The sequence below is a fragment of the Tachyglossus aculeatus genome, chromosome X1, assembly GCF_015852505.1.
Source record: "Tachyglossus aculeatus isolate mTacAcu1 chromosome X1, mTacAcu1.pri, whole genome shotgun sequence".
Lineage (NCBI taxonomy): Eukaryota > Metazoa > Chordata > Mammalia > Monotremata > Tachyglossidae > Tachyglossus > Tachyglossus aculeatus.
In genome coordinates, this window is record NC_052101.1 from 49,718,772 (window position 1) to 49,743,335 (window position 24,564).

Here is a 24,564-nt window from a genome sequence, read left to right on the forward strand (position 1 = left end):
GGAGGAGTTCCAAACATGGAGAAAACATCAACAAGGGATGAGAGGTTCAAGAGATGAGCAAGACGCGCTAGTAGGATGGCTTGAGAGGAGCAACGAGTGAGCTGGCGTGTAGTGGGCAAAGGGAGTGGATAAATAGGAGGGAGAGTGCCTTAAAATCAACTGACAGGAATTTCTGCTGAGGTGGAGAGGAATGGGTAAACCCCGGAGGATTTTGAAGAATGGTGGGGAGATGAGGAAAATGAAGCCCAGAGAAGCTAAGTGACTCATCTGAGATCACATACAAATCAGTAGGAGGCCTGATTCGATCTCCTGACTCAGTCAGGCTCTTTCCTGGCTCTTTCCAGGAGGCTACACCTCCTCCCATGCTAGCCCACTGCTCCGTAGCCTCTAGGTGCAGGATCTGAAATGGAAATTCTAAAATTAAAGTCCGGGAGCCCCAAACCCCACCCTCTGAGAGCAGAAAGCAAATTTCCCCCACCATGCCGAATTCTCACTTTTGAAGGGGACCAACAGGTCCTGGTCCCCCTCTGACAGGCCCCAAGGGTCAGAAGAGCACTTGCACTTGTGTGAGCAAGGGAACCAGGGTTTGGGGGTACGTTCCTAGGTGCCAAGTTCTTGTGTTGGGGGAATGTGCTGCCAGCTAAGAAAACCAGGGCCTGGGAGGGAGCGTCCCTAACCAGGTATTTGGAGACATGAATTCCATTCCTACTTTCACCCTCAATTCGCCGCGTGACTCTGGGTAAGTTGCTTAGCTTCTCAGGGCTTCGGTAGTCTCTCAACTCGATGTGTGACCTTCATTCATTCATTCAATCGTATTTATTGAGCGCTTACTGTGTGCAGAGCACTGTACTAAGCACTTAGGAAGTACAAATTGGCAACATACAGAGACGGTCCCTGGTAACTTCCTTAATTTATCTGTTCCTAAATATCCCTTTAACTCTCTAGGTGATCTTGGGGAAGTTCCGTAACCGGAATCATTAGACTGGCCTGGATGAACCAGTGGTCTGGCCCAGTCTGGCACTGCTTCTGGTCTACGTTAGAAAGACTGTTGGAGTTGAAAACCCTGGACAAAGGATAGCTAAATGTTAATAATAATAATAATAATAATGGCATTTATTAAGAGCTTACTATGTGCAAAGCTCTGTTCTAAACGCTGGGGAGGTTACAAGGTGATCAGGTTGTCCCACGGGGGGCTCACAATCTTAATCCCCATTTTACAGATGAGGTAACTGAGGCCCAGAGAAGTTAAGTGACTTGTCCAAAGTCACACAGCTGACAGTTGGCAGAGCCGGGATTTGAACCCATGACCTCTGACTCCAAAGCCCGGGCTCTTTCCACTGCGCCACGCTGCTTCTCTGCTTCTTATTTATAAGTATTTAATCACTTGCCATGTGCAAAGCACCGTGCTAAGCACTGGGGTAATAATAATAATGATGATGATGAGAAAATCAGATCAGGCACAGTCCCTGACCCAGTTGAAAGTCACAGCATACGAGGCAGGGGGAGCAGGAATCTTCTCCCCATTTTATGAATAGGGAACTGAAGCCCAGAGAGGTCAAGGGAGTTGCCTAAGGCCACACAGCAGGCCAGTGGTAGAGCAGGGCTTGGAATCCAGGTCTCCTGACTCCCAGCCCCAGGCTCTTTCCACTAGCCCCAACTGCCTCCCTAACTTGTGAGACCGAAGCTAACTTGACGCTCCGGGCGGACGTTGATCTCTGGGAGCTTTGGGGCCTTCGATTTCAGGTGAGGCGAGGAGGCCGTCCACGTCGGAGGGCTCCCGTAACCAGATTTGCTGGCCCTGATCCTCCTGCCTCGAGGGAGCTTGTTTTCAGGGAAAAACTCCCAACCTCCCCTCCTGTTCTTGCGTCTTGTGTCGTAGGCGCTTCTGAAGGCCCTGTGGCGGACTGTGAACACGGTGGCTTCTATCTTGGCCTTGCTGTTCCTCCTGATGTTCACCTTTGCCATTTTGGGCCACAGTTTGTTCGGGGGCCAGGAAAAGGGAGACGTAGAAAACTGGGGGAACCTGGCATCTTCCTTCTTCACGCTCTTCAGTTTAGCCACGGTACGTCCTTCTACTTTTCCCGTTAGTGTTCGTGTCTAATCCCAAGCCTTGCGACCGTGTTTTAGGAACGCTTCTCGGGGGGATATTTGTCCCCATCCTGCTTCAGCAGGGAGAGGGAGGGACAGCGATCAGATCCAGAATGGAGAGCTAAATATCAGAAGCAGCAGCTTTGCACACAGTAAGCAGTCAATAAATATCATTAAAATGTACACTAGGGATTGTGTCCGACCTAATTAACTTGTATCTACCCCAGCACTTAGAATGGTCCTTGACACATCGAGAGTGCTTAACAAATACAATTAGTAATGATAATCATAACAAAGGTGATCTGGGCCAAATCAGCGCAGTCGAAACAGGAGACCTCAAATATAATAGCAATCACATTTTAGCCAGGTCCAGATTTGAATGGAAATCAATCACACAATCAATCAGTGGTAATTAACCCGTGTTAACTGTGTGCAGAGCACTATAGTAAGCACTTGGAAGAGGACAATATAACAGTTGCTAGGCAGGATCCCTATCCTCAAGGAGATTATAACCTAGCAGGAGAAGTTTACAATCTAATGGGGGGGAATTTAAAATATAGTGGGAGGAGTTTACGATCAACAGGGGCAAGAGCTGTTAGAAGCCCAGAAATGATGTAATTTACAATAATACCTGCGGAATTTGGTAATTGTGGTGTTAGTTAAGTGCTTTCTATGTGCCAGGCACTGTTGTACTAAGCACTGGGGCAGACACAAGGTAAATGCTTACTATATGTCAGGGACTGTATCAAGCACTGGGGCTGATACAAGATGATCAGGTCGGACAGAGTTGGTTGATCTCTTTAAAGTTGGCAAAGCCCCGGAACAACCAGTGATACTGCTGTTGTTACTGCATTACAGCTTTGGGAGGACCACTGGCACTGGAATTCCCAGTGATACTGTCGTCATTACTCCATTACTATGTCGGGCAGGCCACTGACACTGGAGCTGCGAATCCCCAATATGACCCAGGCCAAATTCAGCCCTAATTTTAGTCCAAAAACTGCTTGAGAATAGACTGCAAAGCCAAGATAGAATCCCATTCTCAAAATACAAGTAGAGATGATCTTTAAAAAATATATAATTCAAAGACTAATTGTTGAGTTTTAAAAAAAATCAGGTAACAGTGGGTTTTCATTTCCAAAATGTTGGGTTTTATTTTAGTTTTCATTTTGGGGCATTAAACCCAGAATTATCTCTATGGCAAATACTTCTTCAGGAACATCACTCCTGTCTGGTATTTGCAAATGAAGCAAATAGTTAAAGAAATGTCCTGTCACAACTTGGTATTGTCACTGGGCTGAGGTGTCCGGTTCCAGTTGCAAATCCAAACATGGTTTCCACTTAAGGCTTTATTCTGGAGGAAGAAGAACAGTGATGCTCACATAAAGCGATATGAAAACACTGACCATGGTTGTCAGTTGCCCAAGGAAACCCCAAACTCTACCGTGGGGAGGAGAAAATCTCTCCCCTAAAAGTCCTTATGACGCATTTTTCAATGACCCCAAATTCCCAATATCACGTTCCCAAATCCATTCTCATTTCTGCTACAGCAGGGAATTTTCCTTTAGGTGATGGAGCTAGCAGGAGAACAGGTATTGAATCCCCGTTTTACAGATGAGGAAACTGAGACCCAGAGAAGTTGACTGACTTTCCCAAGATCACACAGCAGACTGGCAGCAGAGCCAGGATTAGAATTTAGGGCCTCTGACTTTCCAGCCCACGCTCTCTCCACCAGGTCGGGCTGCTTCCTGGCAGGTTTGTTCGACACTTGCCACGCTCACCCTGTGGGTGCAGTGATGAAGTCCTTTCAGTTTTAATAATAATAATAATAATAATAATAATAATAATAATAATAATAATAGTACTTGTGAAGCGCTTACTAGGTGCCAAGCACTGTTCTTAGCGCTGGGGGGATACAAGGTGATCAGGTCGTCCTATGGGGGGCTCCCAGTCTTCATCCCCATTTTCCAGATGAGGGAACTGAGGCCCAGAGAAGTGAAGTGACTTGCCCAAAGTCACACAGGTGACAAGCAGCGGAGCCGGGATCCGTCACTGAAATCCAACCTTTTTTGTCGCCATCCAAACTGCTACTATGTTGATAATAATAATAATCATGATGGCATTTATTAAGTGCTTACTAGGTGCAAAGCACTGTTCTAAGCGCTGGGGCGGGGATACAAGGTGATCAGGTTGTCCCATGGGGGGTGCTCCCAGTCTTCATCCCCATTTTCCAGATGAGGGGGTACATATTTGTTTGTACATATTTATTGTTTGTACATATTTATTACTCTATTTATTTATCTTACTTGTACATATCTATTCTATTTATTTATTTATTTTACTTGTACATATCTATTCTATTTTATTTTGTTAGTATGTTTGGTTTTGTCTCCCCCTTTTAGACTGTGAGCCCACTGTTGGGTAGGGACTGTCTCTATATGTTGCCAATTTGTTCTTCCCAAGCGCGTAGTACAGTGCTCTGCACACAGTAAGCGCTCAATAAATACGATTGATGATGATGATGATGATGATGATGAAGTTGGCCCCACCCTGTTATGGGTGAGGCTGGGGGAGTCACACAAGGCTCCGGTCCTCTGGCCCTCCGGCCGTCTTCTCCTCAGCCCAACTGGGAGCCAGAGATGTGTTCCCTTTCTCCCTCCCTCCCCCGGTCCTTCCTTCTATCATCATCAATCGTATTTATTGAGCGCTTACTATGTGCAGAGCACTGTACTAAGCGCTTGGGAAGTACAAATTGGCAACATATAGAGACAGTCCCTACCCAACATTGGGCTCACAGTCTAAAATCCCCACCCCACCTCCCTTCCTCCAGTCTCTCACCTCCTCCCTCCCCACCCACCCCCGGGAGACTTTTGCAATCCCTCCAGGGATTCCAAGGATAGGGAAACCAGGTTGAGTAGAAGCAGTGTGGCCTAGTGGAAAGAGCATGAGCCTGGAGGCAGAGGTCCTGGGTTCTCATCATGACTCTGCCACTTGACTGCCGTGTGACCTTGGGCGAGTCACTTCACTGCTCTGTGCCTCAGTTCCCTCATCTGCAAAATGGGGACTCAATACCTGTTCTCCCTCCTACTTAGACTGCGAACCCCGTGTGGGACCTCATGATCTTGTAGCTACCCCAGCGCTTAGTACAGTGCTTGGCCCCTAGTAAGCGCTTAACAAATCCCACAGTTATTATCCGTTGTTATTGTTCCTGCTCTCTGTTCCAGGTGGATGGCTGGACCTTTCTGCAGAAAGAATTGGATGTGCGCAAATTCAGCGTAAGTCGAATATTCACCATCAGCTTCATCCTGCTCGCCTTCTTCGTGTTCCTGAGTATGTTCATCGGTGTGATGATCATCCACACAGAGGTGGGCTCAGTCAATCGACAGTAATCAATCAATTAATAATAATAATGATGATGATGATGATGATGGTATCTGTTAAGCACTTACTATATGCCAGGGACTGTACTGAGCGTTGCGGGGGAATACAAGCAAATGCAGTCAGACATAGTTCATGTCCCACATCGAGCTCACAGTCTTAATGCCCATTTTACAGATGAGGTAACGGAGAAGTGAAAAGACTTGTCCAAGGTCAAACAGCAGACAAGTGGCAGAGGCAGGATTAGAACCCAGGTCCTCCTGACATCCAGGCCTGGCCTCTATCCACTAGTCCATGCGGGTCCAGAACTGGGCACCTGCTGTTGCACAGCACTATACTGGGTGCCTAGCCAGGAGCCCAGCACTGCACTAAGAGCCTCCAGTGTGCACAGGAGTGCCTGTTGTGAACATAACACTGTGCTGGGGGCCTACCACGTGCACAGCTCTGTACTAGGCACTTATCGTGTGCACAACACTGCACTGAGAGCCTCCAGTGTGCACAATCAAGCAATCATATTTATTGAGCGCTCACTGCGTGCAGAGCACTGTATTAAGCATTTCGAAGAGAACAGAGTCAGAAGGACCCGAGTTCTAATCCCGCCTCCACTACTTGTCTGCTGTGTGACCTTGGACAAGTCACTTTTCTTCTCTGGGCCTCAGTTACCTCATCTATAAAATGGGGATTAAGCCCCATGTGTCCAACCTGATTAAGTTGTATTTACCCCAGAGCTTAGAACAGTGCTTGGCACAGAGTAAGAGATTAAGTACCATTGTTTTTTTATCATTTTTACAATGTAACAAAGTAACAGAGGTGGTAGAAATGTTCCCTGCCAAAAGCGTGCAATGGGGCCTCTGGAGATGGGATAAACAGCTTGTGCTTAAAGCACCCAACCATACTAACAGGTACAGGACCTGGAAGAAACTAGGCTGAATCGTGGAGAAATCAGACTCTGGGGACCTTATCCTTGCTTACGATAGGAATCTGGGAAAGCAGGAATCGCTCATCAGTCATCTTCTTTTCCAGGCTTCTGGACCCTGATTCCTGAAGAAATACAATAAGCAAGGGAGGTGTCACCTCAAAGTGGGGGAATCAATCAGTCAATCAATCAACCATGTTTATTGAGCTCTTAGTGTGCAGAACACTATACTAAGCACTTGGGAAAGTATGACACAATAGACTTGGTAGACACGATCCCTGCCCAAAAAGAGCTTATAGTCTACAGAGGGTAACGGACAGACAGATCCCTGAGCAAAATTACAGATAGGGGAAATAGTAGAGTATAAGAATATACTTCTTATTATACTTATTCATGCACGTAATAATATAAGGGGGAAAGAAGCAAAGTGACAGGATTAGAGATCAAGATCGGTGCACAAGCCCTCTATTTCTGTTGCCTGACCCAGAGAGGGTGAGGGGTGTGTGTGCGTGTGTGTATGTGTTTTCCATCACCTGCTGTTGGTCCTAGCTCCTTGACCTGTTGGTCCCTAGGTATACTGTGGGACAGTGGAAACTGAGGAAGTAGCACAGGATCAGTGGCAGGTGGAATAGAGTGTCTTGGCATAGGGGGCCACAGGAGCTGTTTTCTCTCATCACCTGTTCCCTGCTGCTGTTCTCTGTTCTTCCAGAGATGTGCATATGTTTGTGTATGTGTGTGCATATTCACACATGCGTGTGCACGCGTGTTTGTGTTTGTGAGAGGGGAGCAGGAGTTGTGTTGTGGGGGTGGGGATAAGGAAAGTTGGGTGAGAGAGGTAGGATGGAAGAAGGGGAGGTATGAAATGGCGGTCAGAAGGGTCTCCAGTGGAAACCTCGAGATTCCCGGGGTACAGTTTCTAGAAGAGGTCGAAAATGTCCTGTCTGTGTGACTTGTTCACTAACCGTAAGAGGAAGCGCCTTTTAAGACCCAACGTGTCTTGGGCTGGATTTAAAGTAACGACCTAGAGAAGAGAGGTTAATTCCTCTGTTCGCTCCTTCCTCTTGGCCCCAAGCCAGTTCCTCACTTTCCTCTCTGGTCCTCCCAGGATTCAAGCAAGAGATATGAGAGACAGCTGAAGGTGGAGAGGCACACTGCCCTTCTGGAAGAGAAGCAGTTGATCCTGATGAAGCAGCAGGAAGAAATCGGCAACCTGATGCAAGGACAGGTGTGTTGCTGGTCACAAGGGAACACGCAGCAGCAGATCCCACTGCCCTGTGTGGCGAGGGGGCGGAGCTGGACTGAACCTTTGGCCAGAACTCAGTGTGGCTTGGTGGTCTTGGCGTGTGCCAGTGGTGTTAGCTGCTAGGTCACCCTCGCTTGTTCCTGTGGGAGAGAGGTGCTTACTGAGCACCTACTGTGTGCAGAGCACCATGTTAGCCGCTCGGGAGAGTACAGTACAATGATTGTACGTGATCCCTGCCCCCAAGGACCTTAGAGTCTACTGGGAGAGACAGATATTAATATAAGGTAAAAGGTTATGTGCATAAGTACCATGGAGTAGGTGGCACAGAAGTGCTAAAGTGGGAGAGATGAGAAATTAATCAGGGCAGGTCTCTTGGAGGAGATGTGGTCGCAGAAAGATCTTGAAGAGTGGGAAAGCAATGGTCTGTCAGATGTGAAGGGGGAGGGAGTTCCAGGCAAGAATGGAAGACGTGAGCAAGAGAGATGAGAACCAATCACTGTCAGTAGGTTGACTGGAGAGGAGCAAAGAGTATGAGCTGGAATCTGGTGGGGAGGAGTGAGGATAAGCAGTGGGGAGAGAGCTGAGTGCCTTAACCCTTATGATCAAGAGTTTCTGCCCGAGGCAGAGAGGAATGGGCAGCTATTGGAGAATTTTGAGGCATGGGGAGAAGTGGACAGGACAGTTTTTTAGAAAAATGATCTAGGCAGCAGAGTGAAGTGTGAGACTGTGAGCCCACTGTTGGGTAGGGACGGTCTCTATATGTTGCCAATTTGTACTTCCCAAGCGCTTAGTACAGTGCTCTGCACATAGTAAGCGCTCAATAAATACGATTGATGATGATGATGAAGTGTGGATTTGAGAGGGGAGAGTCTAGAGGCAGGGACGTCAGTGAGGAGGCTGATGCAGTGAGGGAGGAGCCTTGCTTTAACTCTGGTCATGGGCCAGGACAAAAAAGAGGGCCAGTAAGTTGTGGCTAATGCCCAGACTACTGTGCCTGATAGTAATAATAACAATAATTGCTAAGTGCTTACTTTGTGTCAAGCACTGTACTAAGCACCGGAGTAGATACAAGTTAATCAGATCCCACATGGGCCTCACAGTCGAAATAAGAGGGAATACCACCATTGAATCCCCATTTGGCAGATGAGGGAACTGAGACACAGAGAAGTCAAATGACTTGCCCAAGGTCAAACAACCTTATCTGTAAAGTGGAGATCAAGATTGTGAGCCCCATGGGGGACATATTCTGTGTCCAACCTGATTACCTTGTATCTACCCCAGGGCTTAGATCAGTGCTTGGCACATAGTAAGTACTTAATAAATACCAAAATTATTATTATTATTGTTAGTAAGTAAGTGGCAGAGCTGGGATTGGAACCCAGGGCCTCTAAGTCCCAGGTCTATGCTCTTTCCACTAGTCCACACTGTTCCCCACTCTTTCAGGCCCCTCTCCCACGCAACAAATTTGACCAGGATGCAGGATAGGGCAGAGAGACAGAGGGGATTCTACAGCCAAACCTTGTTGGCTGGCTCTAGGGTATCCTGGCTCCTCTCTCCGGCTCCTGCCTGTCCTGAGCTAGGGTTGAGCCACTTAAAGGGCCGTGTTTCTTTCAATAGAAGTCATTCTGGAACTCGGGCTGCAGGGCGCCGCCTGGCACGGTCTGCCTCAACCCCGGGACTGTGCTCAGCCTGGACGATGTGATGTGGTGGGCATAAAAGCCAGGGCCGGGCCTGGGGATGAGAGCTGAGATCTGAACACACTCCCTCCCACGGTCTTCCCTCACGTTCCTCGATCCACTATCTTGTCCTTCACAGAGTAGAGAAATTCAAAACAGCCACCACCCTCAGAGAGAGCCAGAGTGCCAGGGGAGTCATGTGGCAGGGACCGCAGTCAACGCCAGCAACTCCCCAAACCCTCTGATGGGTGGTAGCCATGTCAGAAAGGTGACGTTTGGGCACCATCTTCAAAAAGGTTCCAAGCGGCGGTCTAGTGGGTAGGGTCAGGAGGCCCACGACTGCCATGTGAAACGGCGGTGGCCCTAGTCACACGTCTCTGAGGGAATAGCCAGTCCACCCCTGCGGCCCTTTAAAACCCCTGTGTTATCTGACCCTGAATTGTTAACTCCTTGAGCACAGGCCCAAGTCTAATCTTGAACCTGGGTCCCAAAGTGGACGTTCTCTGCCCTCTGTTGGCACTCCATAAATCCTGGCTGACTACCACTGACTTCCCTTCTGCTGTTTGTCTCCTTTCCATGTTAGAAAAATTGCGAAAACAAAAGTTTCAGTGAACTGGTGGAGAACTTCAAGATGACCCTTAGTCACTCGGACCCAATAATTCTAGATGAATTTTGTGCTACTCTGCCTTTTATTGATATCTACCTGACATCCCTGGATAACCAGGACAATACTCTCAAAAGGTGGGTTCTGGGAGGGGCCCAGATCTCTCCAACGAGGCTTCCTCTCTCCCCTTGCTGCTTCCCCGCACCCAGCTATGACATTTCTATCTTAGTTCCTCTCAACATTGGCATTGGGTGGAGGAGGACTAAATGTTTTTCGGAAGGCCCACTGGACAGTCTGCTATTGCCTTTGAAATTTTTTCTTTTATGACATTTGTCCCGCGTTTACTATGTGCTAGGCACCGTACTAAGAACTGGGGTAGATACAAGCGAATCAGATTGAACACAGTCCATGTCTCACATGGGGCTCACAGTTTTAATCCCTGTTTAACGAATGAGGTGACTGAGGCACAGAGAACTTAAGTGACTTGTCCAAGGTCAAAAAGCAGGCAAGTGGCGGAGCCAGGATTAGAACCTTGGTCCTCTGACTTTGAGGTCCGTGCCCTTTCTGCTAGTCCGAGCTGCTTCCCACATCTTGGTGTCACCTCCTGGCCCCTACTCCCCTGTGATTCTTTCCTTTCGCAATATGTCCAGGCCCTGGGCAAGCGGTCACCAACTCTGCTCCGGTCCTCGCTCCTCCATGCCCTGCCGGAGCCCCCTCCCCTCCGGCTGCACCCTAAGAACAGCTTCTCCACTCTGTGGAAACCCAAGGGTAGCTTGGGCCAAGGTAGATCTACTAGAGTGGATCCTTGGAGCTCCCTGTGTAAGGATAGTGAGGAAATAATTAGAGGCATTAGGTCTAATGGGAGTTCACGGCTGGTGTTTACAAGGCAAAGCCTTCAGGGGCTCCAGCTGCCCCTTGCCTAGCTCCCACAGCAGGCTGGGATGGTTCAGGGAGGTCCACAGAGGACTGAGGAAGGTAAGGAATTGAGGCAGGGGGGTGCCCGTGGGACACCCCCCTTCTCTTTACAGCTCTGTCCCGAGAGCAGGAACCGAGTAGGGTGGTCCCTGACTTCCCCGCGGATGCAGGCCACGAGACTCACCCAGTGCCCAGGGCGCTACTCTGGCCACGCAGCTCGGCGGATCATTTGGGGACCTTAAACCTGGAGCATTTTTCTGGGGGGAACCCTGACTCCCCAGGGCCTGCAGAGCTATTGCTTTCCTCCCCCAGGTCTGGGTGGCCTTGGGGACCGTGCCCAAATCTCTGACTCTCAGAACTGAAAATTCAAAGCCTGAACTGAAAATTCAAATCCCATGCTGAATCCACAACAGCTGAAAACGGACTGTCTGTCACAAAACCGGACAAACGGACACCCTAACAAAGAGCACTTCAGCATCCCTGGGTCAGCAGGGAGCTTGTCTCATTCAGGGACAGCTTAGAGATTAGGGCAACTTCCTAGAGGAACGTGGTGGCATTTGGCTCTTCGGTTCCCCAAGCATCGGGCCTGTTATCCACAGTGCACTGCCCCTCCCTCCAGCTCCTCCCTATAATGCACCTCTCTCATTCTAGGCTTCTCAAACTCTACTATGAAATTGTACATGTTTCCAATTTGATGATGGAGGAGGAATTAGAAAATAAATCACTGTCTTCATAGTTATAGAAACATCCTGCTGAAGTTTGGAACAAGTAAGAAATTGTTTTCCCATTAAAATAACAAAACAGTGATCATCAGCCTATTGTTTCTTGCAACTCACTTGAGTGTTTTGGCTCATTCTCCTTTCTCTCCCTCTCCCTTCCCCTCTCTCCCTCTCTCTCTCTTCCCCAGTTGCTGGAAAATTCCCCAACCCCTGCTGTTGGGAACAAGAACCCCAGAGGAAGGAAGGGAACTGGGATGTAGTGTTCCTAGAGCCCCTCGAATTATAATAACGATAATGATAACAATAATAGTTCAGCATTTACTCTGTGCCAAGCACTGCATTCAACACTGGGGTAGATACAAGTTAATCAGGCTGCCTCACACGGGGCTCACAGTCTAGAGTGATCGGCAAATGTTCTGTGCACAGCCCAAAGTACCTTTATTTCCAGCTTGTTTCTCTTGGTTTTCAAAAGTGGATGGGTCCAAGAGACGTGCAGCCTGAATGTTTCTCCTTTGTTTACAATGGAGTGATAAAGGGACCAGTCACAGATAGAGCTGTCCTTATTTAGCCTTTAAATCAACCAACCTTTTTCCTCAAAAGGTAGGAACAATGGAGCAGAGACTTGAGCTAGTTGCCAAAGAGCCAAAGTCTAAACATGGTCCTAGGTTCCCCCCAAAAGCCTTTGTGAGCAGCTCTCTGGGGGCTGGGTCCTGCCCATCGACAACTCTCTCACTTCCGCGCAAGCAGGCTGAGAAGGGTGATGGAGCATGAGTGGCTCCGTGTAAACCACTCTCCCCGGTAGCCATTCCTTTGCTCAGGTTCTTGGTTCTGAGGTTTCAGGCCTGAGCTTCATCCATCACTCCCAGGAAGAGATTCCATCAGCGGGGACAAGATTGGGTCTTTGACCTGAATTGAAGAGCAGCCCCCTCAGATATGGTAACGGGGCCATTGGTAGGCGGACCCCCCTCCTCTCCTGGGCCCCTCCGGGAGATTTCTTGGAAGCCCATGGAGACACTTGGGAAAGTCTTGGCCACCACCTGCTGGCCTTACTGCCTCTGGAGTGTGCTGGAAGGTGCAGGGAGACCCTGGGCACGATTTATTAATTCAGTCAATTGTACTTATTAAGCACCTACTGTGTGCAGAACACTGCACTAAGTGCTTGGGAAAGTACAATATAACAACAAACAGTGACATTGCCGGCCCCAAATGAGCTCACAGTCTAGAGGATGTGGCCCCTATGGAATGGCCAGCTCCTTTCGGAGGGGCAGCCCATTGAGGCATTTTTGGGAACTGACGTTTGTGATCTGAAATGGGCCAAAACCTTCCCAGGACTGCCACTGGACTTTGAGCATTTCCTAGCATTTTAGTGAGGATTCTGGGCAGGCTCATCTGCCACCATTGGGACAGGCAACCAATCTTTGACCAATTGGTCAAAGGTGGTAGCATCTCCATCTTTGAAAAAGAAGTAGAAACCAGAGGTGAAACTAGAAATGTTTGTTACCAGCATGCCCAGTGAGTTAAAAACCAGAAGAGGAATGTCTGAGATGAGAAGCAGCACGGCCTAGTGAATAGAGCATGGGCCTGGAAGTGAGAAGGACCTGGATTCTAATCCCGGCTCCAGAACTTGTCTTCTGTGTGAACTTGGGTGAGTCACTTCATTTCTCTGTGCCGCAGTTCCCTCATCTGTGAAATGGAAATTAAGACTGTGAGGTCCACGTGGGACACGGACAGTGCTGATTAGCTTGTGTCTACCCCAGCGGGGATCAGTATCAGTATCAGTATCACTCTTCTGAGTGCCTGGTTTGGTCCCGTGATTCCAGTAAATGTGGGTACCCAGTGATGAAGAACTTACCCTGCCTTCTGCCTTTCTGCTGTCTCATCCTCATCCTCACCTGCTGCCTCTGCTGCTGCCTAGCCAGGATGGCCTGAGTGGGCACATGTTTCCCTACCCGGAGAGCAACCTGCCCGCTGCCTCATCGAGGCACGGAGTGCCCCACTTGGGGGCTTCTATCGCTCCACACTCCCTCCACTCCGTGGTACCACCTGCCCCTCTCGGGCTGGTTAAAGGGCTGGAGCAGTGGATGCCACAGGCTGATCTTCCCTGGGTCCCCACTCCAGAGCAGCCCCTCATGTCTCCTGCCTGAAGCCGTTTTGGTTTCGCACTGGCAGTCGATGATTCTGCTGCCTCCTGCCACCCTTACACTGCCCACAGTCACAACCCTGCCCTGGGGAACTGCGCTGATGCCATGGAAACTCATAATAATAATAATAATAATAATAATAATGACAATAATAATATTTATTAAGCAATCAGTGTTATTTATTGAGTGCCTACAATGTGCCAAGCACTTTTCTAAGTGCTGGGGTAGATACAAGATAATTAGGTCTGCCATAGTCCCTGTCACATGGAACTTATAAGCAGGAAGGAGAACGGGTTTCCCATCATTGGAGACGGTACCACCATCCTTCCTGTCTCACAAGGCCATAACCTTATCTTTATCCTTGACTGCTCTCATTCAATCCACATATTCAATCCATCTCTAAATGCTGTCAGCCCCACCTTCACAACGTTGCTAATATCCGCCCTTCCCTCTCCATCTAAGCTGCTACAACATTAATACAATCATTCACCCTATCCCTCCTGGAGTACTCTGTTAGCCTCCTTGCTGACCTCCCAGTCTCCTGCCTCTCCCAACTCCAGTCCATTCTTCACTTTGTTGCCTGGATCATTTTTCTGCAAAAACATCCAGGACATATCAACTCACGTCTCAAAAAACTCCCCTTGTTGCCCATCCACCTTTGCATCAAACAAAGACTCCTCACCATTGGCTTTAAAGCACTCTATCACCTTGCCCCCTCCTAACTTGTCTCACTACTCTCCTGCTACAATCCAGCCTGCACACTTTGCTGCTTTAACAGTAACCTTCTCACCGTGCCTCAACCTCGCCTATTTCGCCGCCGACCCCTGGCCCACGTCCTATCCCTGGGCTGCAACACCCTCCCTCCTCAAATCTGACAGACAGTTACTCTCCCCACCTTCAAAGCCTTATTGAAAGCACATCTCTTCCAGAAGGCCTTCCCTGACTAAGCCCCCTGCCTTTCTTCTTCTCCCACTCTCTTCTGTGTCGCCCTGACTTCCTCCGTCTGCTCTTCCCGCTTCTCAGCCCCACAGCACTTATGTACATATCTTTAATTTTTTTATATTTGTTTATATTAATGTCTGGTTCCCTCCATCTAGACTGTAAGCTCATTGTGGGCAGGGGATGTGTCCGTTTATTTTATATTGTACTCTCCCAAGTGCTTAGTCCAGTGCTCTGCACATAGTAAGCACTCAGTAAATGCAATTGAATGAATGAATGGAGATGAGGAACTGAGGCACAGCAAACCTGAATCCCTGCACTCCCACTTGCTCCAGGACCTTTGTGTTCACCTCCCAGGTCCGCGTGAAATCCTATGCAGCGGAAGTTGGCTGTAGAAGCCAGAGTGGAAGGAGGCTTGGTGCTTCCAGATAATTCATATGCTAGAATTCCCTCTGATATTTATCACTGCACTGGGCTTTTGTACCAGTTTGGTCTGGCAGATGTGGCAGAGGCATCCTGGAGCCAGAAAGAACCCTGAGAAATCACCTCATCCAGCCTGCTGACAAGGTCTTTGAGTGGATAATATCACCCCCCACCCCCAACTACTTGGAAAATCTCCCTTTTCAAAGCAAGCGGACACAGAGAAGTTCTCCTTTAATCAATCGACTCATCCATAGTAATTATTGAGGCGCTTGCTCTTTAACCCAACCCTTTCTTGCTGCAATGTGGGTCCATCCATCTGTAGCCAATCTACTGTGCTGATGCCGCACAAATGCGGTTGGCTCTCAAGGGCTGCCGGGATGGGGACGACTGACCGTGGGCCACGGTGCCTGGGCTTCTGCCCATACCAACATGGAACCGGGGCTGGGCCTCAAAATCTGGGCCTCCAGTTTCCCCAGAAAGCAGGGGAATCACCCCCTGAGGCTCTGCTGGGGCCACGTTCCCTCCCCCCTGTGCTCGCTCTCTCTGGACCCCTGCCTTCCCCTTCTCGAGAATTTCCCCCTGCAGTCCTCTCAGCCCTTATTGGTTCCTCGTTCTTCCTCCTGATCCCACTATTTGTAAAGAATTTCTGTCTGTCTGAGATTCTAAGCTCCCCTAGGACGGGGAATGTGTGTCTCGTTTCTGTTGTATGTAGACGGTAAGCCCCAGTGGGCAGGAACTGCTTCCCACCTGATCATTTTGTGCCTACCTCGGCGCTTAGTATGGTGCTTGGCACGTAGAAAGCGCTCAATAAATATCACTGTCATTGTTACTATTACTCTCCCTTGCATTCCTCACACTGCTTTCACACTCAGGAGGTGCTCAGTAGATACCTCGGGCTGATTGATTGACTGACAGCCAGCTGGCCCTCCAGGAGGCAACAGCCGGGTTCCTTGTGGCCAAACCAGTCCAGAATCCGGTGCCTGAAGCGGCACCAGGATGGGCTGGTGAGGGGGTTGGCACCCTGGCTCCTCGGGGAAGATGTTTATGGGGATTCGCGGAAGCGCCTCATAAAAGGCCTCTGGAGGAGCCAATGGCTTCAGCTCCGGCCCCTGGCAGCTTTCATGTTCTCATTTGTAATAATTTCACGTTTTATGAGGAGCACTTCCTGCAACATCCCCAGCAGAATGGAAACACATGTGGCTCCGTCAGACACCCTGGGCCTGTTCTCCGCGAGAAGCCGCCTTGGTTCCCCTGGGTGTGGAGAGGCCCCAGCCGAAGGGTAGGCAGATGGCGCTTGAACATTTTCCATTTCAAGACTGGGCAACTCTGGAGCTAAAAATGTCCACATTTTTCCTGCCTGGCTTGGAGAATTTCCTAACAGTGAAGATTTGGGGAGTTCTTCACTCAGCCTGGGCTCATCGCTCCTCCCAAGTTTGCTGTCTTGCTATGCCCACCTCCTGACTCTCCCACCCTCCAACCCCTAACTCACCCCATTCCCCTGGCCTGGAGCTCCCTTCCCCCTAATTTCACCAGACCACAGTTCTCTCCAACCTCAAAGTCCTCCTGAAATTCCACCTCCTCCAGGAAGCATTCCCTGATTAATCTCCAACATCCAAATTGTATCAACCCAACAGTTATTCTTTAGCACATGTATTTTATGCCCAACCCTAGCAATTATGGATATTTATTTAAATGTCTCTATATATATGGATATAATTATATCTTCAAATATTTACCCATTTATTTAATCCTGATATATTTATTAGTTTACTTTAAAATCAGTTTTGACTGTTTCCCCCTTTAATTCTAAGGTCCTTGTGGGCAGGATATTCTCCCAAGTGCTTCACATTATATTTTGATTTGTTGATTGATCTTTTGGGTAGCAGTTCTACCATTAGAAAGCAGCCCAAACGGAGTTCCCTGGATCAGGTCTAGAGAGAGCTAGTTGTTATTCATTCATTCAATCATTTATTGAATGTTTACCGTGTGCCCAGCACTGTACTAAGTGCTCGGGAGAGTACAATACAACAATAAGCAGACACATTCCCTGCCCACAACGAGCTTAAACTCCCTAGTGACAGTGGCGAGAGAGTCAGAGCTAGGAGCAGACTGCACAGCTTTCTTCATCTGGCCAATGCATCCTTGTGAGCAATCCGTTTTCGAGTTGTTTGCCCCATTTTGCCAAAGGTATTTCCCGGCAAATTCTCCTTCAGAGGAGAACCCACTGAAAGGAGAAGCCAGAAAGGCTCATTCGTGGCTTTAGTATGCAAACTCTGTGGAGCCTGCTTCCAGCAGGGTCACTGGGGAATGGAAGGCTAAATATGAACAAGATGAGGGTAGGGCAAAAAGCTCACTTTCCGAGTTACTGCCGACACTTAACATCTCAGCCTGGGTTTCCCTGCTCATAAGATGCATCTAGCACTACTTTATAGTTTTCCCAAAGAGCGTGCCAACAGTTATTTAGTTAACATTCTTGGAAAGCTCTTGGGAGACCATCCGTGCCCTGGGTGGAGTACACGTGCCATGCTAATGATGAGAGTTTTACAGCTTGGCTCCATCTGATTGGATCCTGCACCAATTCTGTCCATTTTAGGAACGTGTCACCCTGGCCATGAGTGCTTCCTGTTCACTCCCAAGAATGGGTCAGTCTGGGGGCCGGGAGGGGTGGTTTGTTCAGGTTTGGGACGGCTGCCAGAAAGCAGTTTTTGAAGGAAGAATAAAGAAATGCAATTCAAAATTCCAGCCGAGGACCCAAGATGGGGCCTCTTACGGTGGGCGAGGGTGGGGAGGGACTGTGTCCAATCTGCATGAATTGTACCTACCTGAATGTTCAGTACAGTGCTTGACACATAGTAAGCACCAAACAAATAGTGCAATTTAAGGGAAGGTCTACTAGGATGATATTCCTCCATCCCACCCCCATTTCATCCATGGAAGTAGCAGAAAACCCCCTTCTTTTCTCCTTTCCCCTCCAATCACCCCCACTTGCTCCCCGCAAAATAAGAAATATGTTCCTTGAAGATGTCCCTCTTCCCCTTCCTAGACCTTCTGGAATCTTTTCCTCCAAAGGTTTGCAGCACCCCAGGAGCAGGGGTGTGTAACCAAGCCATTTATATCAATCTGGAGTAACCTCTAACTAGCTCCTGATGAAAATTACTCCCTAGCCAGTTCTCCCTGCCCCCACCTTCGCCCCCACTGCTCTCTGAGTCTAAAAATACTTCTTGGGCGGTGAAGTCCCCGCTTCCTCCAGGAAGCCTTCCCGGACTACATGGAGGGATTCGGCCATTTTTAATCTCACCCTCTGCCACATCACCTCTGAAAACTGACCAATGGCACTCTCCACAGCACAAAACCCATAGGCAGGAGCTTTTGCCTCTATTAGAAATGTGCTTTGATTTTCCCTTGACTCTTCATTATGTTCTTGCCGCCAGATGCTCCTCCTGCTTGCTATTTGGTTTCGAGTTGGCTCTGTCACACCTTCTTTCATATGTCTGGCCAAGCTGTGGCTGTCTGTGTCAGTCTCTACGATCCTGGAGGATGGGGACTGGAGCTTTAAACTCTGTGGCACGTTGCCCAGGGTAGTGCCAAGTGCCCACAGATTGAATTAACTTCTAGAAGATAGGCCCCTTGAGGGCAGGGATCCAAACTCAAGGGCTTACTTTCCTAAGGGCTTAGTCCAGTGCTTTGCTCACAGGAGGTGCTCCACCAGTAAGATGAGGATGATGATGGCCGTCTCTCTATGTTGCCAACTTGTACTTCCCAAGTGCACACAGCAAGCGCTCAATAAATATGACTGAATGAACGAATGAATGAAAGGGATGACAGCTTCGGAAACGTTCTGTCCAGCTCCCGGGACCAGCTGCCCTCTCCCCCTCCAGGCTGAGCTCAGGGCTCTCGGTCTGAAGTGATGAATTGCGAGGTCGGGTGTGATCTATGCTGAAAAGCTGAATGAGCTCAGAGGGGCTGTGTGAGTCATGGTGCAAACTACTTGACATTGTGTTTATAGTCAGGCTCAGAGTTCCCTTAGAAGCTCCGGAAAGGCACACGGACTAAAGGGACACAGAACCGGCCGCAAAACGCAACGTTCTAGAAGCACTAGCTCCAAAGGTGTCTCACCACCGTTTTCAGTCCGACTGGTGCTGGTAGTCACTCCTCTGTGGACGGGAACCTCATCAGTGTGAAATACTGAAGTGTTCCTGGCTCAAGGCCAGGACTCTTTTCCCGCAACGCACATGCTCTCCCTCTCCTGCTTCTCAGGCCCGGGGAGGAGTTTTGCACTTTGGGAACAAGAAAAAGTTGAGAATTTAAACAATGACTGAAAATCCATTCTAATTTGCTTCTGTTTACAAAGCGCTGTTGCTTTGTCCCACTCCAGCTGCTGTTAGGGATATTTTCTGTCGACATTTTCCACTTCTCATCCAGGCCTCCAAACAGAAGAATGTTGCTCTAACACTTGAGGAGAGTTTAACCGATTGCCTCCCCCTGCTACATTCTGTTGTCTGGTCGAACGAAGGGCACTTTGGCAAGTCTAAGTACCTCCAAGATACAGACATTGTGTTTTTAATAATAATAGTAATAATGATGGCACTTGTTAAGTGCTTACTCTATGCTAAGCACTGTTCTAAGCGCTGGGGAGGATACAAGGTGATAAGGTTATCTCAAGTGGGGCTCACAGTCTGAATCCCCATTTTACAGATGAGGTAACTGAGGCACAGAGAAGTTAAGTGACTTGCCCAAAGTCACACAGCTGACAATTGGCAGAGCCGGGATTTGAACCCATGACCTCTGACTCCCAAGCCCGTGCTCTTTCCACCAAGCCACACTGCTTCTCTATTGTATTGTAAGTGTTTCATTTACAATGTACTCTTCCAAGTGCCTGGAGCACACAATAGGTGTCCAGTATAGGGCCCTGCACTAAAGAGGCACCTAGAATAATAAGTGCTTAGTATTCATTCATTCATTCAATTGTATTTATTGAGCTCTTACTGTGTGCAGAGCACTGTACTAAGCGCTTGGGAAGTACAATTTGGCAACATATAGAGACGGTCCCTACCCAGCAGCAGGTTCACAGTCTAGAAAGGGGAGACAGACAACAAAACAAAACATAGTAACAAAATAAAATAAATAGAATAAATATGTACAAGTAAAATGAATAGAGTAATACATATGTACAAACATACATACATTCATTCATTCAGTCATATATATTGAGCGCTTACAGTGTGCAGAGCACTGTACTAAGCGCTTGGGAAGTACAAGTTGGCAACATATAGAGACGGTCCCTACCCAACAGTGGGCTCACAGTCTAGAAGGGGGAGACAGAGAACAAAACAAAACATATTAACAAAATAAAATAAATAGAATAAATATGTACAAATAAAATAAATAGAGTAATAAATACGTACAAACATATATACATATATACAGGTGCTGTGGGGAGGGGAAGGAGGTAAGGGGGGATGCGGAGAGGGAGGAGGGGGAGAGGAAGGAGGGGGCTCAGTCTGGGAAGGCCTTCTGGAGGAGGTGAGCTCTCAGTAGGGCTTTGAAGGGAAGAAGAGAGCTAGCTTGGTGGTGTGCGGAAGGAGGGCATTCCAGGCCAGTGGGATGGTGTGGGCCGGGGATCGACAGCGGGACAGGCGAGAACGAGGCACGGTGAGGAGATTAGCAGCAGAGGAGCGGAGGGTGTGGGCTGGGCTGGAGAAGGAGAGAAGGGAGGTGAGGTAGGAGGGGGGCGAGATGATGGACAGCCTTGAAGCTGAGGGTGAGGAGTTTTTGCCTGATGCGTAGGTTGATTGGTAGCCACTGGAGATTTTTGAGGAGGGGAGTAACATGCCCAGAGCATTTCTGCAGAAAGATGATCTGGGCAGAAGCATGAAGTATAGATTGAAGTGGGAAGAGACAGGAGGATGGGAGATCAGAGAGGAGGCTGATGCAGTAATCCAGTCAGGATAGGATGAGAGATTGAACCAGCAGGGTAGCTGTTTGGATGGAGAGGAAAGGGTGGATCTTGGCGATGTTGTGGAGGTGAGACCGGCAGGTTTTGGTGACGGATTGGATGTAAGGGGTGAACAAGAGAGCAGAGTCAAGGATGACACCAAGGTTGCGGACTTGTGAGACAAAAAGGATGGTAGTGCTGTCAACAGTGATGGGAAAGTCAGGGAGAGGGCAGGGTTTGGGAGGGAAGATAAGGAGTTCAGTCTTGGGCATATTGAGTTTTAGATGGCAGGCAGACATCCAGATGGAGATATCCTGAAGGCAGGAGGAGACATGAGCCTGAAGGGAGGGGGAGAGAGCAGGGGCAGAGATGTAGGTTTGGATGTCATCAGCTTAGAGATGATAGTTGAAGCCGTGGGAGCGAATGAGTTCACCAAGGGAGTGCGTGTAGATCGAGAACAGAAGGGGACCAAGAACTGACCCTTGAGGAACCCCTACAGTAAGGGGATGGGAGGGGGAGGAGGAGCCCACAAAAGAGATTGAGAATGAACGGCTGGAGAGATGAGGAGAACCAGGAGAGGACAGAGTCTGTGAAGCCAAGGTTGGATAGCGTTTTGAGGAGAAGGGGGTGGTCCACAGTGTCGAAGGCAGCTGAGAGGTCGAGGAGGATTAGGATAGAATCGGAGCCATTGGATTTGGCAAGCAGGAGGTCATTGGTGACCTTTGAGAGGGCAGTTTTGGTGGAATGTAGGGGACGGAAGCCAGATTGGAGGCAGTCGAGGAGAGAGTTGGCGTTGAGGAATTCGAAGCAGCGTGTGTAGACGACGCGTTCAAGGAGTTTGGAAAGGAATGGTAGGAGGGAGATAGGGCGATAACTAGAAGGGGAGGTGGGGTCAGGAGAGGGTTTTTTGAGGATGGGGGAGACATGGGCATGTTTGAAGGCAGGGGGGAAGGAACCAGTGGAGAGTGAGCAGTTGAAGATGGAAGTTAAGGAGGAGAGGAAGGACGGAGCGATAGATTTCATAAGATGAGAGGGAATAGGGTCAGAAGCACTGGTGGCCGGAGTAGCACTTGAGAGGAGGGAGGAGATCTCATCTGAGGATACTGCTGGGAAGGATGGGAGAGTAGCGGAGAGGGTTGAGAGCCCGGGAGGTTGGAGAAGGGGGAGGAGAGACTTCGGGGAGCTCAGACCTGATGAATTTAATTTTATTAATGAAGTAGGAGGCCAGATCGTTGGGGGTGAGGGAAGGAGGAGGGGGAGGAACAGGGGGCCTGAGAAGGGAGTTAAATGTACAGAAGAGCTGATGGGGATGATGGGCATGGGTGGCAATAAGGGAGGAGAAATAGTTTTGTCCTGCACACAAACGGTACTCATTCCAGGCCACAGTAGGCATTCAGTATCAACAATATTAATAATAATGCTTGCTAAGAGCTTACTATGTACCAGGCACTGTACTAAGCACTGGGGCAGATACAATACAATCAGGTTGGATCCAGTCCCTGTCCACATGGGGCTCACAGAATAAGTAGGAGGGAATAGGAATTCAGCCCCACTTTATAGATGAGGAAACTGAGGCACAGAGAAGTTGAGTGATTTGCTCAACATCTCACAGGAGACAATTGGCAGAGCTGGGACTTAGAAGCCAGATCAGCTGACTCCCTTTCTTTCTAGTAGGCCACGCTGCTTTTCACTCTATTGCACCCTATACCAACGCAGTAGGTCCTCAATAAATGCCATTAGTAGCATACAGGGACTTAATATTTGCTTCTTACCTAAGGAATCTTTTCAGAAGAGTGCGGGCTATCAGAGATAGTCCCAGATGAAGGTCTTGGCAAGAGAATCAGCAAAGCCTAGTGGAAGGAGCTTGGGCCTGGGGGTCGGAGGATCTGGGTTCTAATTCCCGCTCTGCCACTTGTCTGCTGTGTGGCCTTGGGCAAGTTGCTTAACTTCTCTGTGCCTCTAAAATGCGGGTTATAACTGTGAGCCCCATGTGGGACGTGTCCAACGTGATTATGTTGTATCTACCCCAGAGCTTAGGACGGTGCCTTGCACATAGTAAGCGCTTAACAAATACCATAAAAAAATCTGGGTTCTAATCCTGGCTCCTCTAATTGTCTGCTGTATGACCTTGGGCAGGCCACTTAACTTTTGCTTCAGTTCCCTCATCTGTAAAATGGGGATTAAATCATTAAATCAAATTAAATTAAATCATCAAATTAAATTAAATCCTACTTAGGCTGTGAGCCCCATGTGGGAGAGGGACTGTGTCCAACCTGATGATGTCCTATCCACCAAAGCACTTAGTAAAGTGCTTGACACAAAGTAAGTGCTTAACAAGTACCAGTTTTTTAAAAACCAAAGAATCCTGGAGGATTTCACAAAGTGCAAAAAATCAAGAATCCTGACTGCAATGTTACCAGGAACTTGAATTCAGAGCGGATCTTTCCCTCACGGATTTCAAAGCCTTCGAGTTTATCGTCGCAACCTACCTAGAGGCAGGGAGGGGTGGGGGGAGTATCTCCATTTTACAGATGAGGAAAACCAAGGCCAAGGGGGACCGGGCTAGACTGAGGTCCCTCGGAAGCCCCTCTGCCAGCTGCAGCGGGAAGTGTGGCTGTTTCTGGGAAGATTTCCATGTACAGAGCCCCAGACCCACTGGGTGGCAAGACCAGGACGTGGTTTTGCTGCAGAGGCAGGAACCAGGTTTCCGTTTGGCTTCGTCTTCTGCTTGCAGGGCTGCCGGTGGCCAGTTGGAATCTCCACTTTGGAAGGTGACCAACCATAACAACGATTTGCCAAGTGGCCTGTTTAATTTGCCAAGGGAAGTTGCGACTGGTTAAGTCTGTGGTAGGTGTCCGGTGAGAACCCAGCTCGTCCAACTCACAGTCTAAGTGGATTCAGCCCCCAGCTGACACTGGCCGATCCAAGTTCGCACATCATCTCATCTGTGCCCAGCAGTGCTTGGATGACTGAACTGCAGCCTCTGTTTCTCCCTCTAACCTCTCCCCTCTGAGCCATTCTCCTTTTTCCACCACCTTTTTTTCAACGGTATTTGTTAAACGTTTACTATGTGCCAGGCACTGACTGTACTAAGCGCTGGGGCAGACACGAGCTAATCGGATTGGACACAGTCCATGTCACCTGAGGGACTCACAGGTTGAATCTCCATTTTACAGATGCGGTAACTGAGGCACAGAGTAGTTAAGTGACTTGTCCAAGGTCACACAGCAGTCAAGTGCTGGAGCTGGGATTAGAGCCTTCGGACTCCAGGCCTGTGCTCTACACCTCCCCCTCAACCCCTGCCCTTACTCATCACTTTCTCCAAAGTCCTCAAAGACTTGTCTTGACTACAAAGCCCTCCTACACTTTCACCGGGACCCCATCGCTCCACTAAGTTCCATACCTTTTAGCATTCATTTTGCCTCCTCAAAGGTAAGGCTTGGCTTCTGAATAACTCTAGTTGTGGGGTGGTTTGTTTTTTTTTTTTTTGTGTGTGTGTGTGTGTGTGTGTAGCTTGGCCTAGTGGAAAAAGTCAGAGGACCTAGGTTCTATCCAGATCTGCCTCTTGCCTGCTGGGAGATCTGGGG

The 24,564-nt window shown here is 48.8% G+C and overlaps 1 protein-coding gene across 3 annotated transcripts in view; it reads left to right on the forward strand.

The window, feature by feature from the left end:
• CATSPER3 (cation channel sperm associated 3) overlaps window positions 1-11,756 on the forward strand; it is a 30,128-nt gene extending 18,372 nt beyond the window's left edge. The window contains exons 4-9 of one of the 3 annotated variants that reach the window (XM_038739960.1): window positions 1,880-2,062; window positions 5,313-5,453; window positions 7,488-7,607; window positions 9,885-10,042; window positions 11,472-11,588; window positions 11,728-11,756. In XM_038739960.1, the coding sequence (XP_038595888.1) occupies window positions 1,880-2,062; window positions 5,313-5,453; window positions 7,488-7,607; window positions 9,885-10,042; window positions 11,472-11,556 (687 nt within the window). In that variant the 3' untranslated portion in view covers window positions 11,557-11,588; window positions 11,728-11,756. Of the gene's footprint in view, window positions 1-1,879; window positions 2,063-5,312; window positions 5,454-7,487; window positions 7,608-9,884; window positions 10,043-11,471; window positions 11,621-11,727 lie in introns of those variants that run through there. The other 2 variants (XM_038739959.1, XM_038739961.1) reach the window with 2 other exon arrangements.
• Window positions 11,757-24,564: the final 12,808 nt, after the last annotated feature.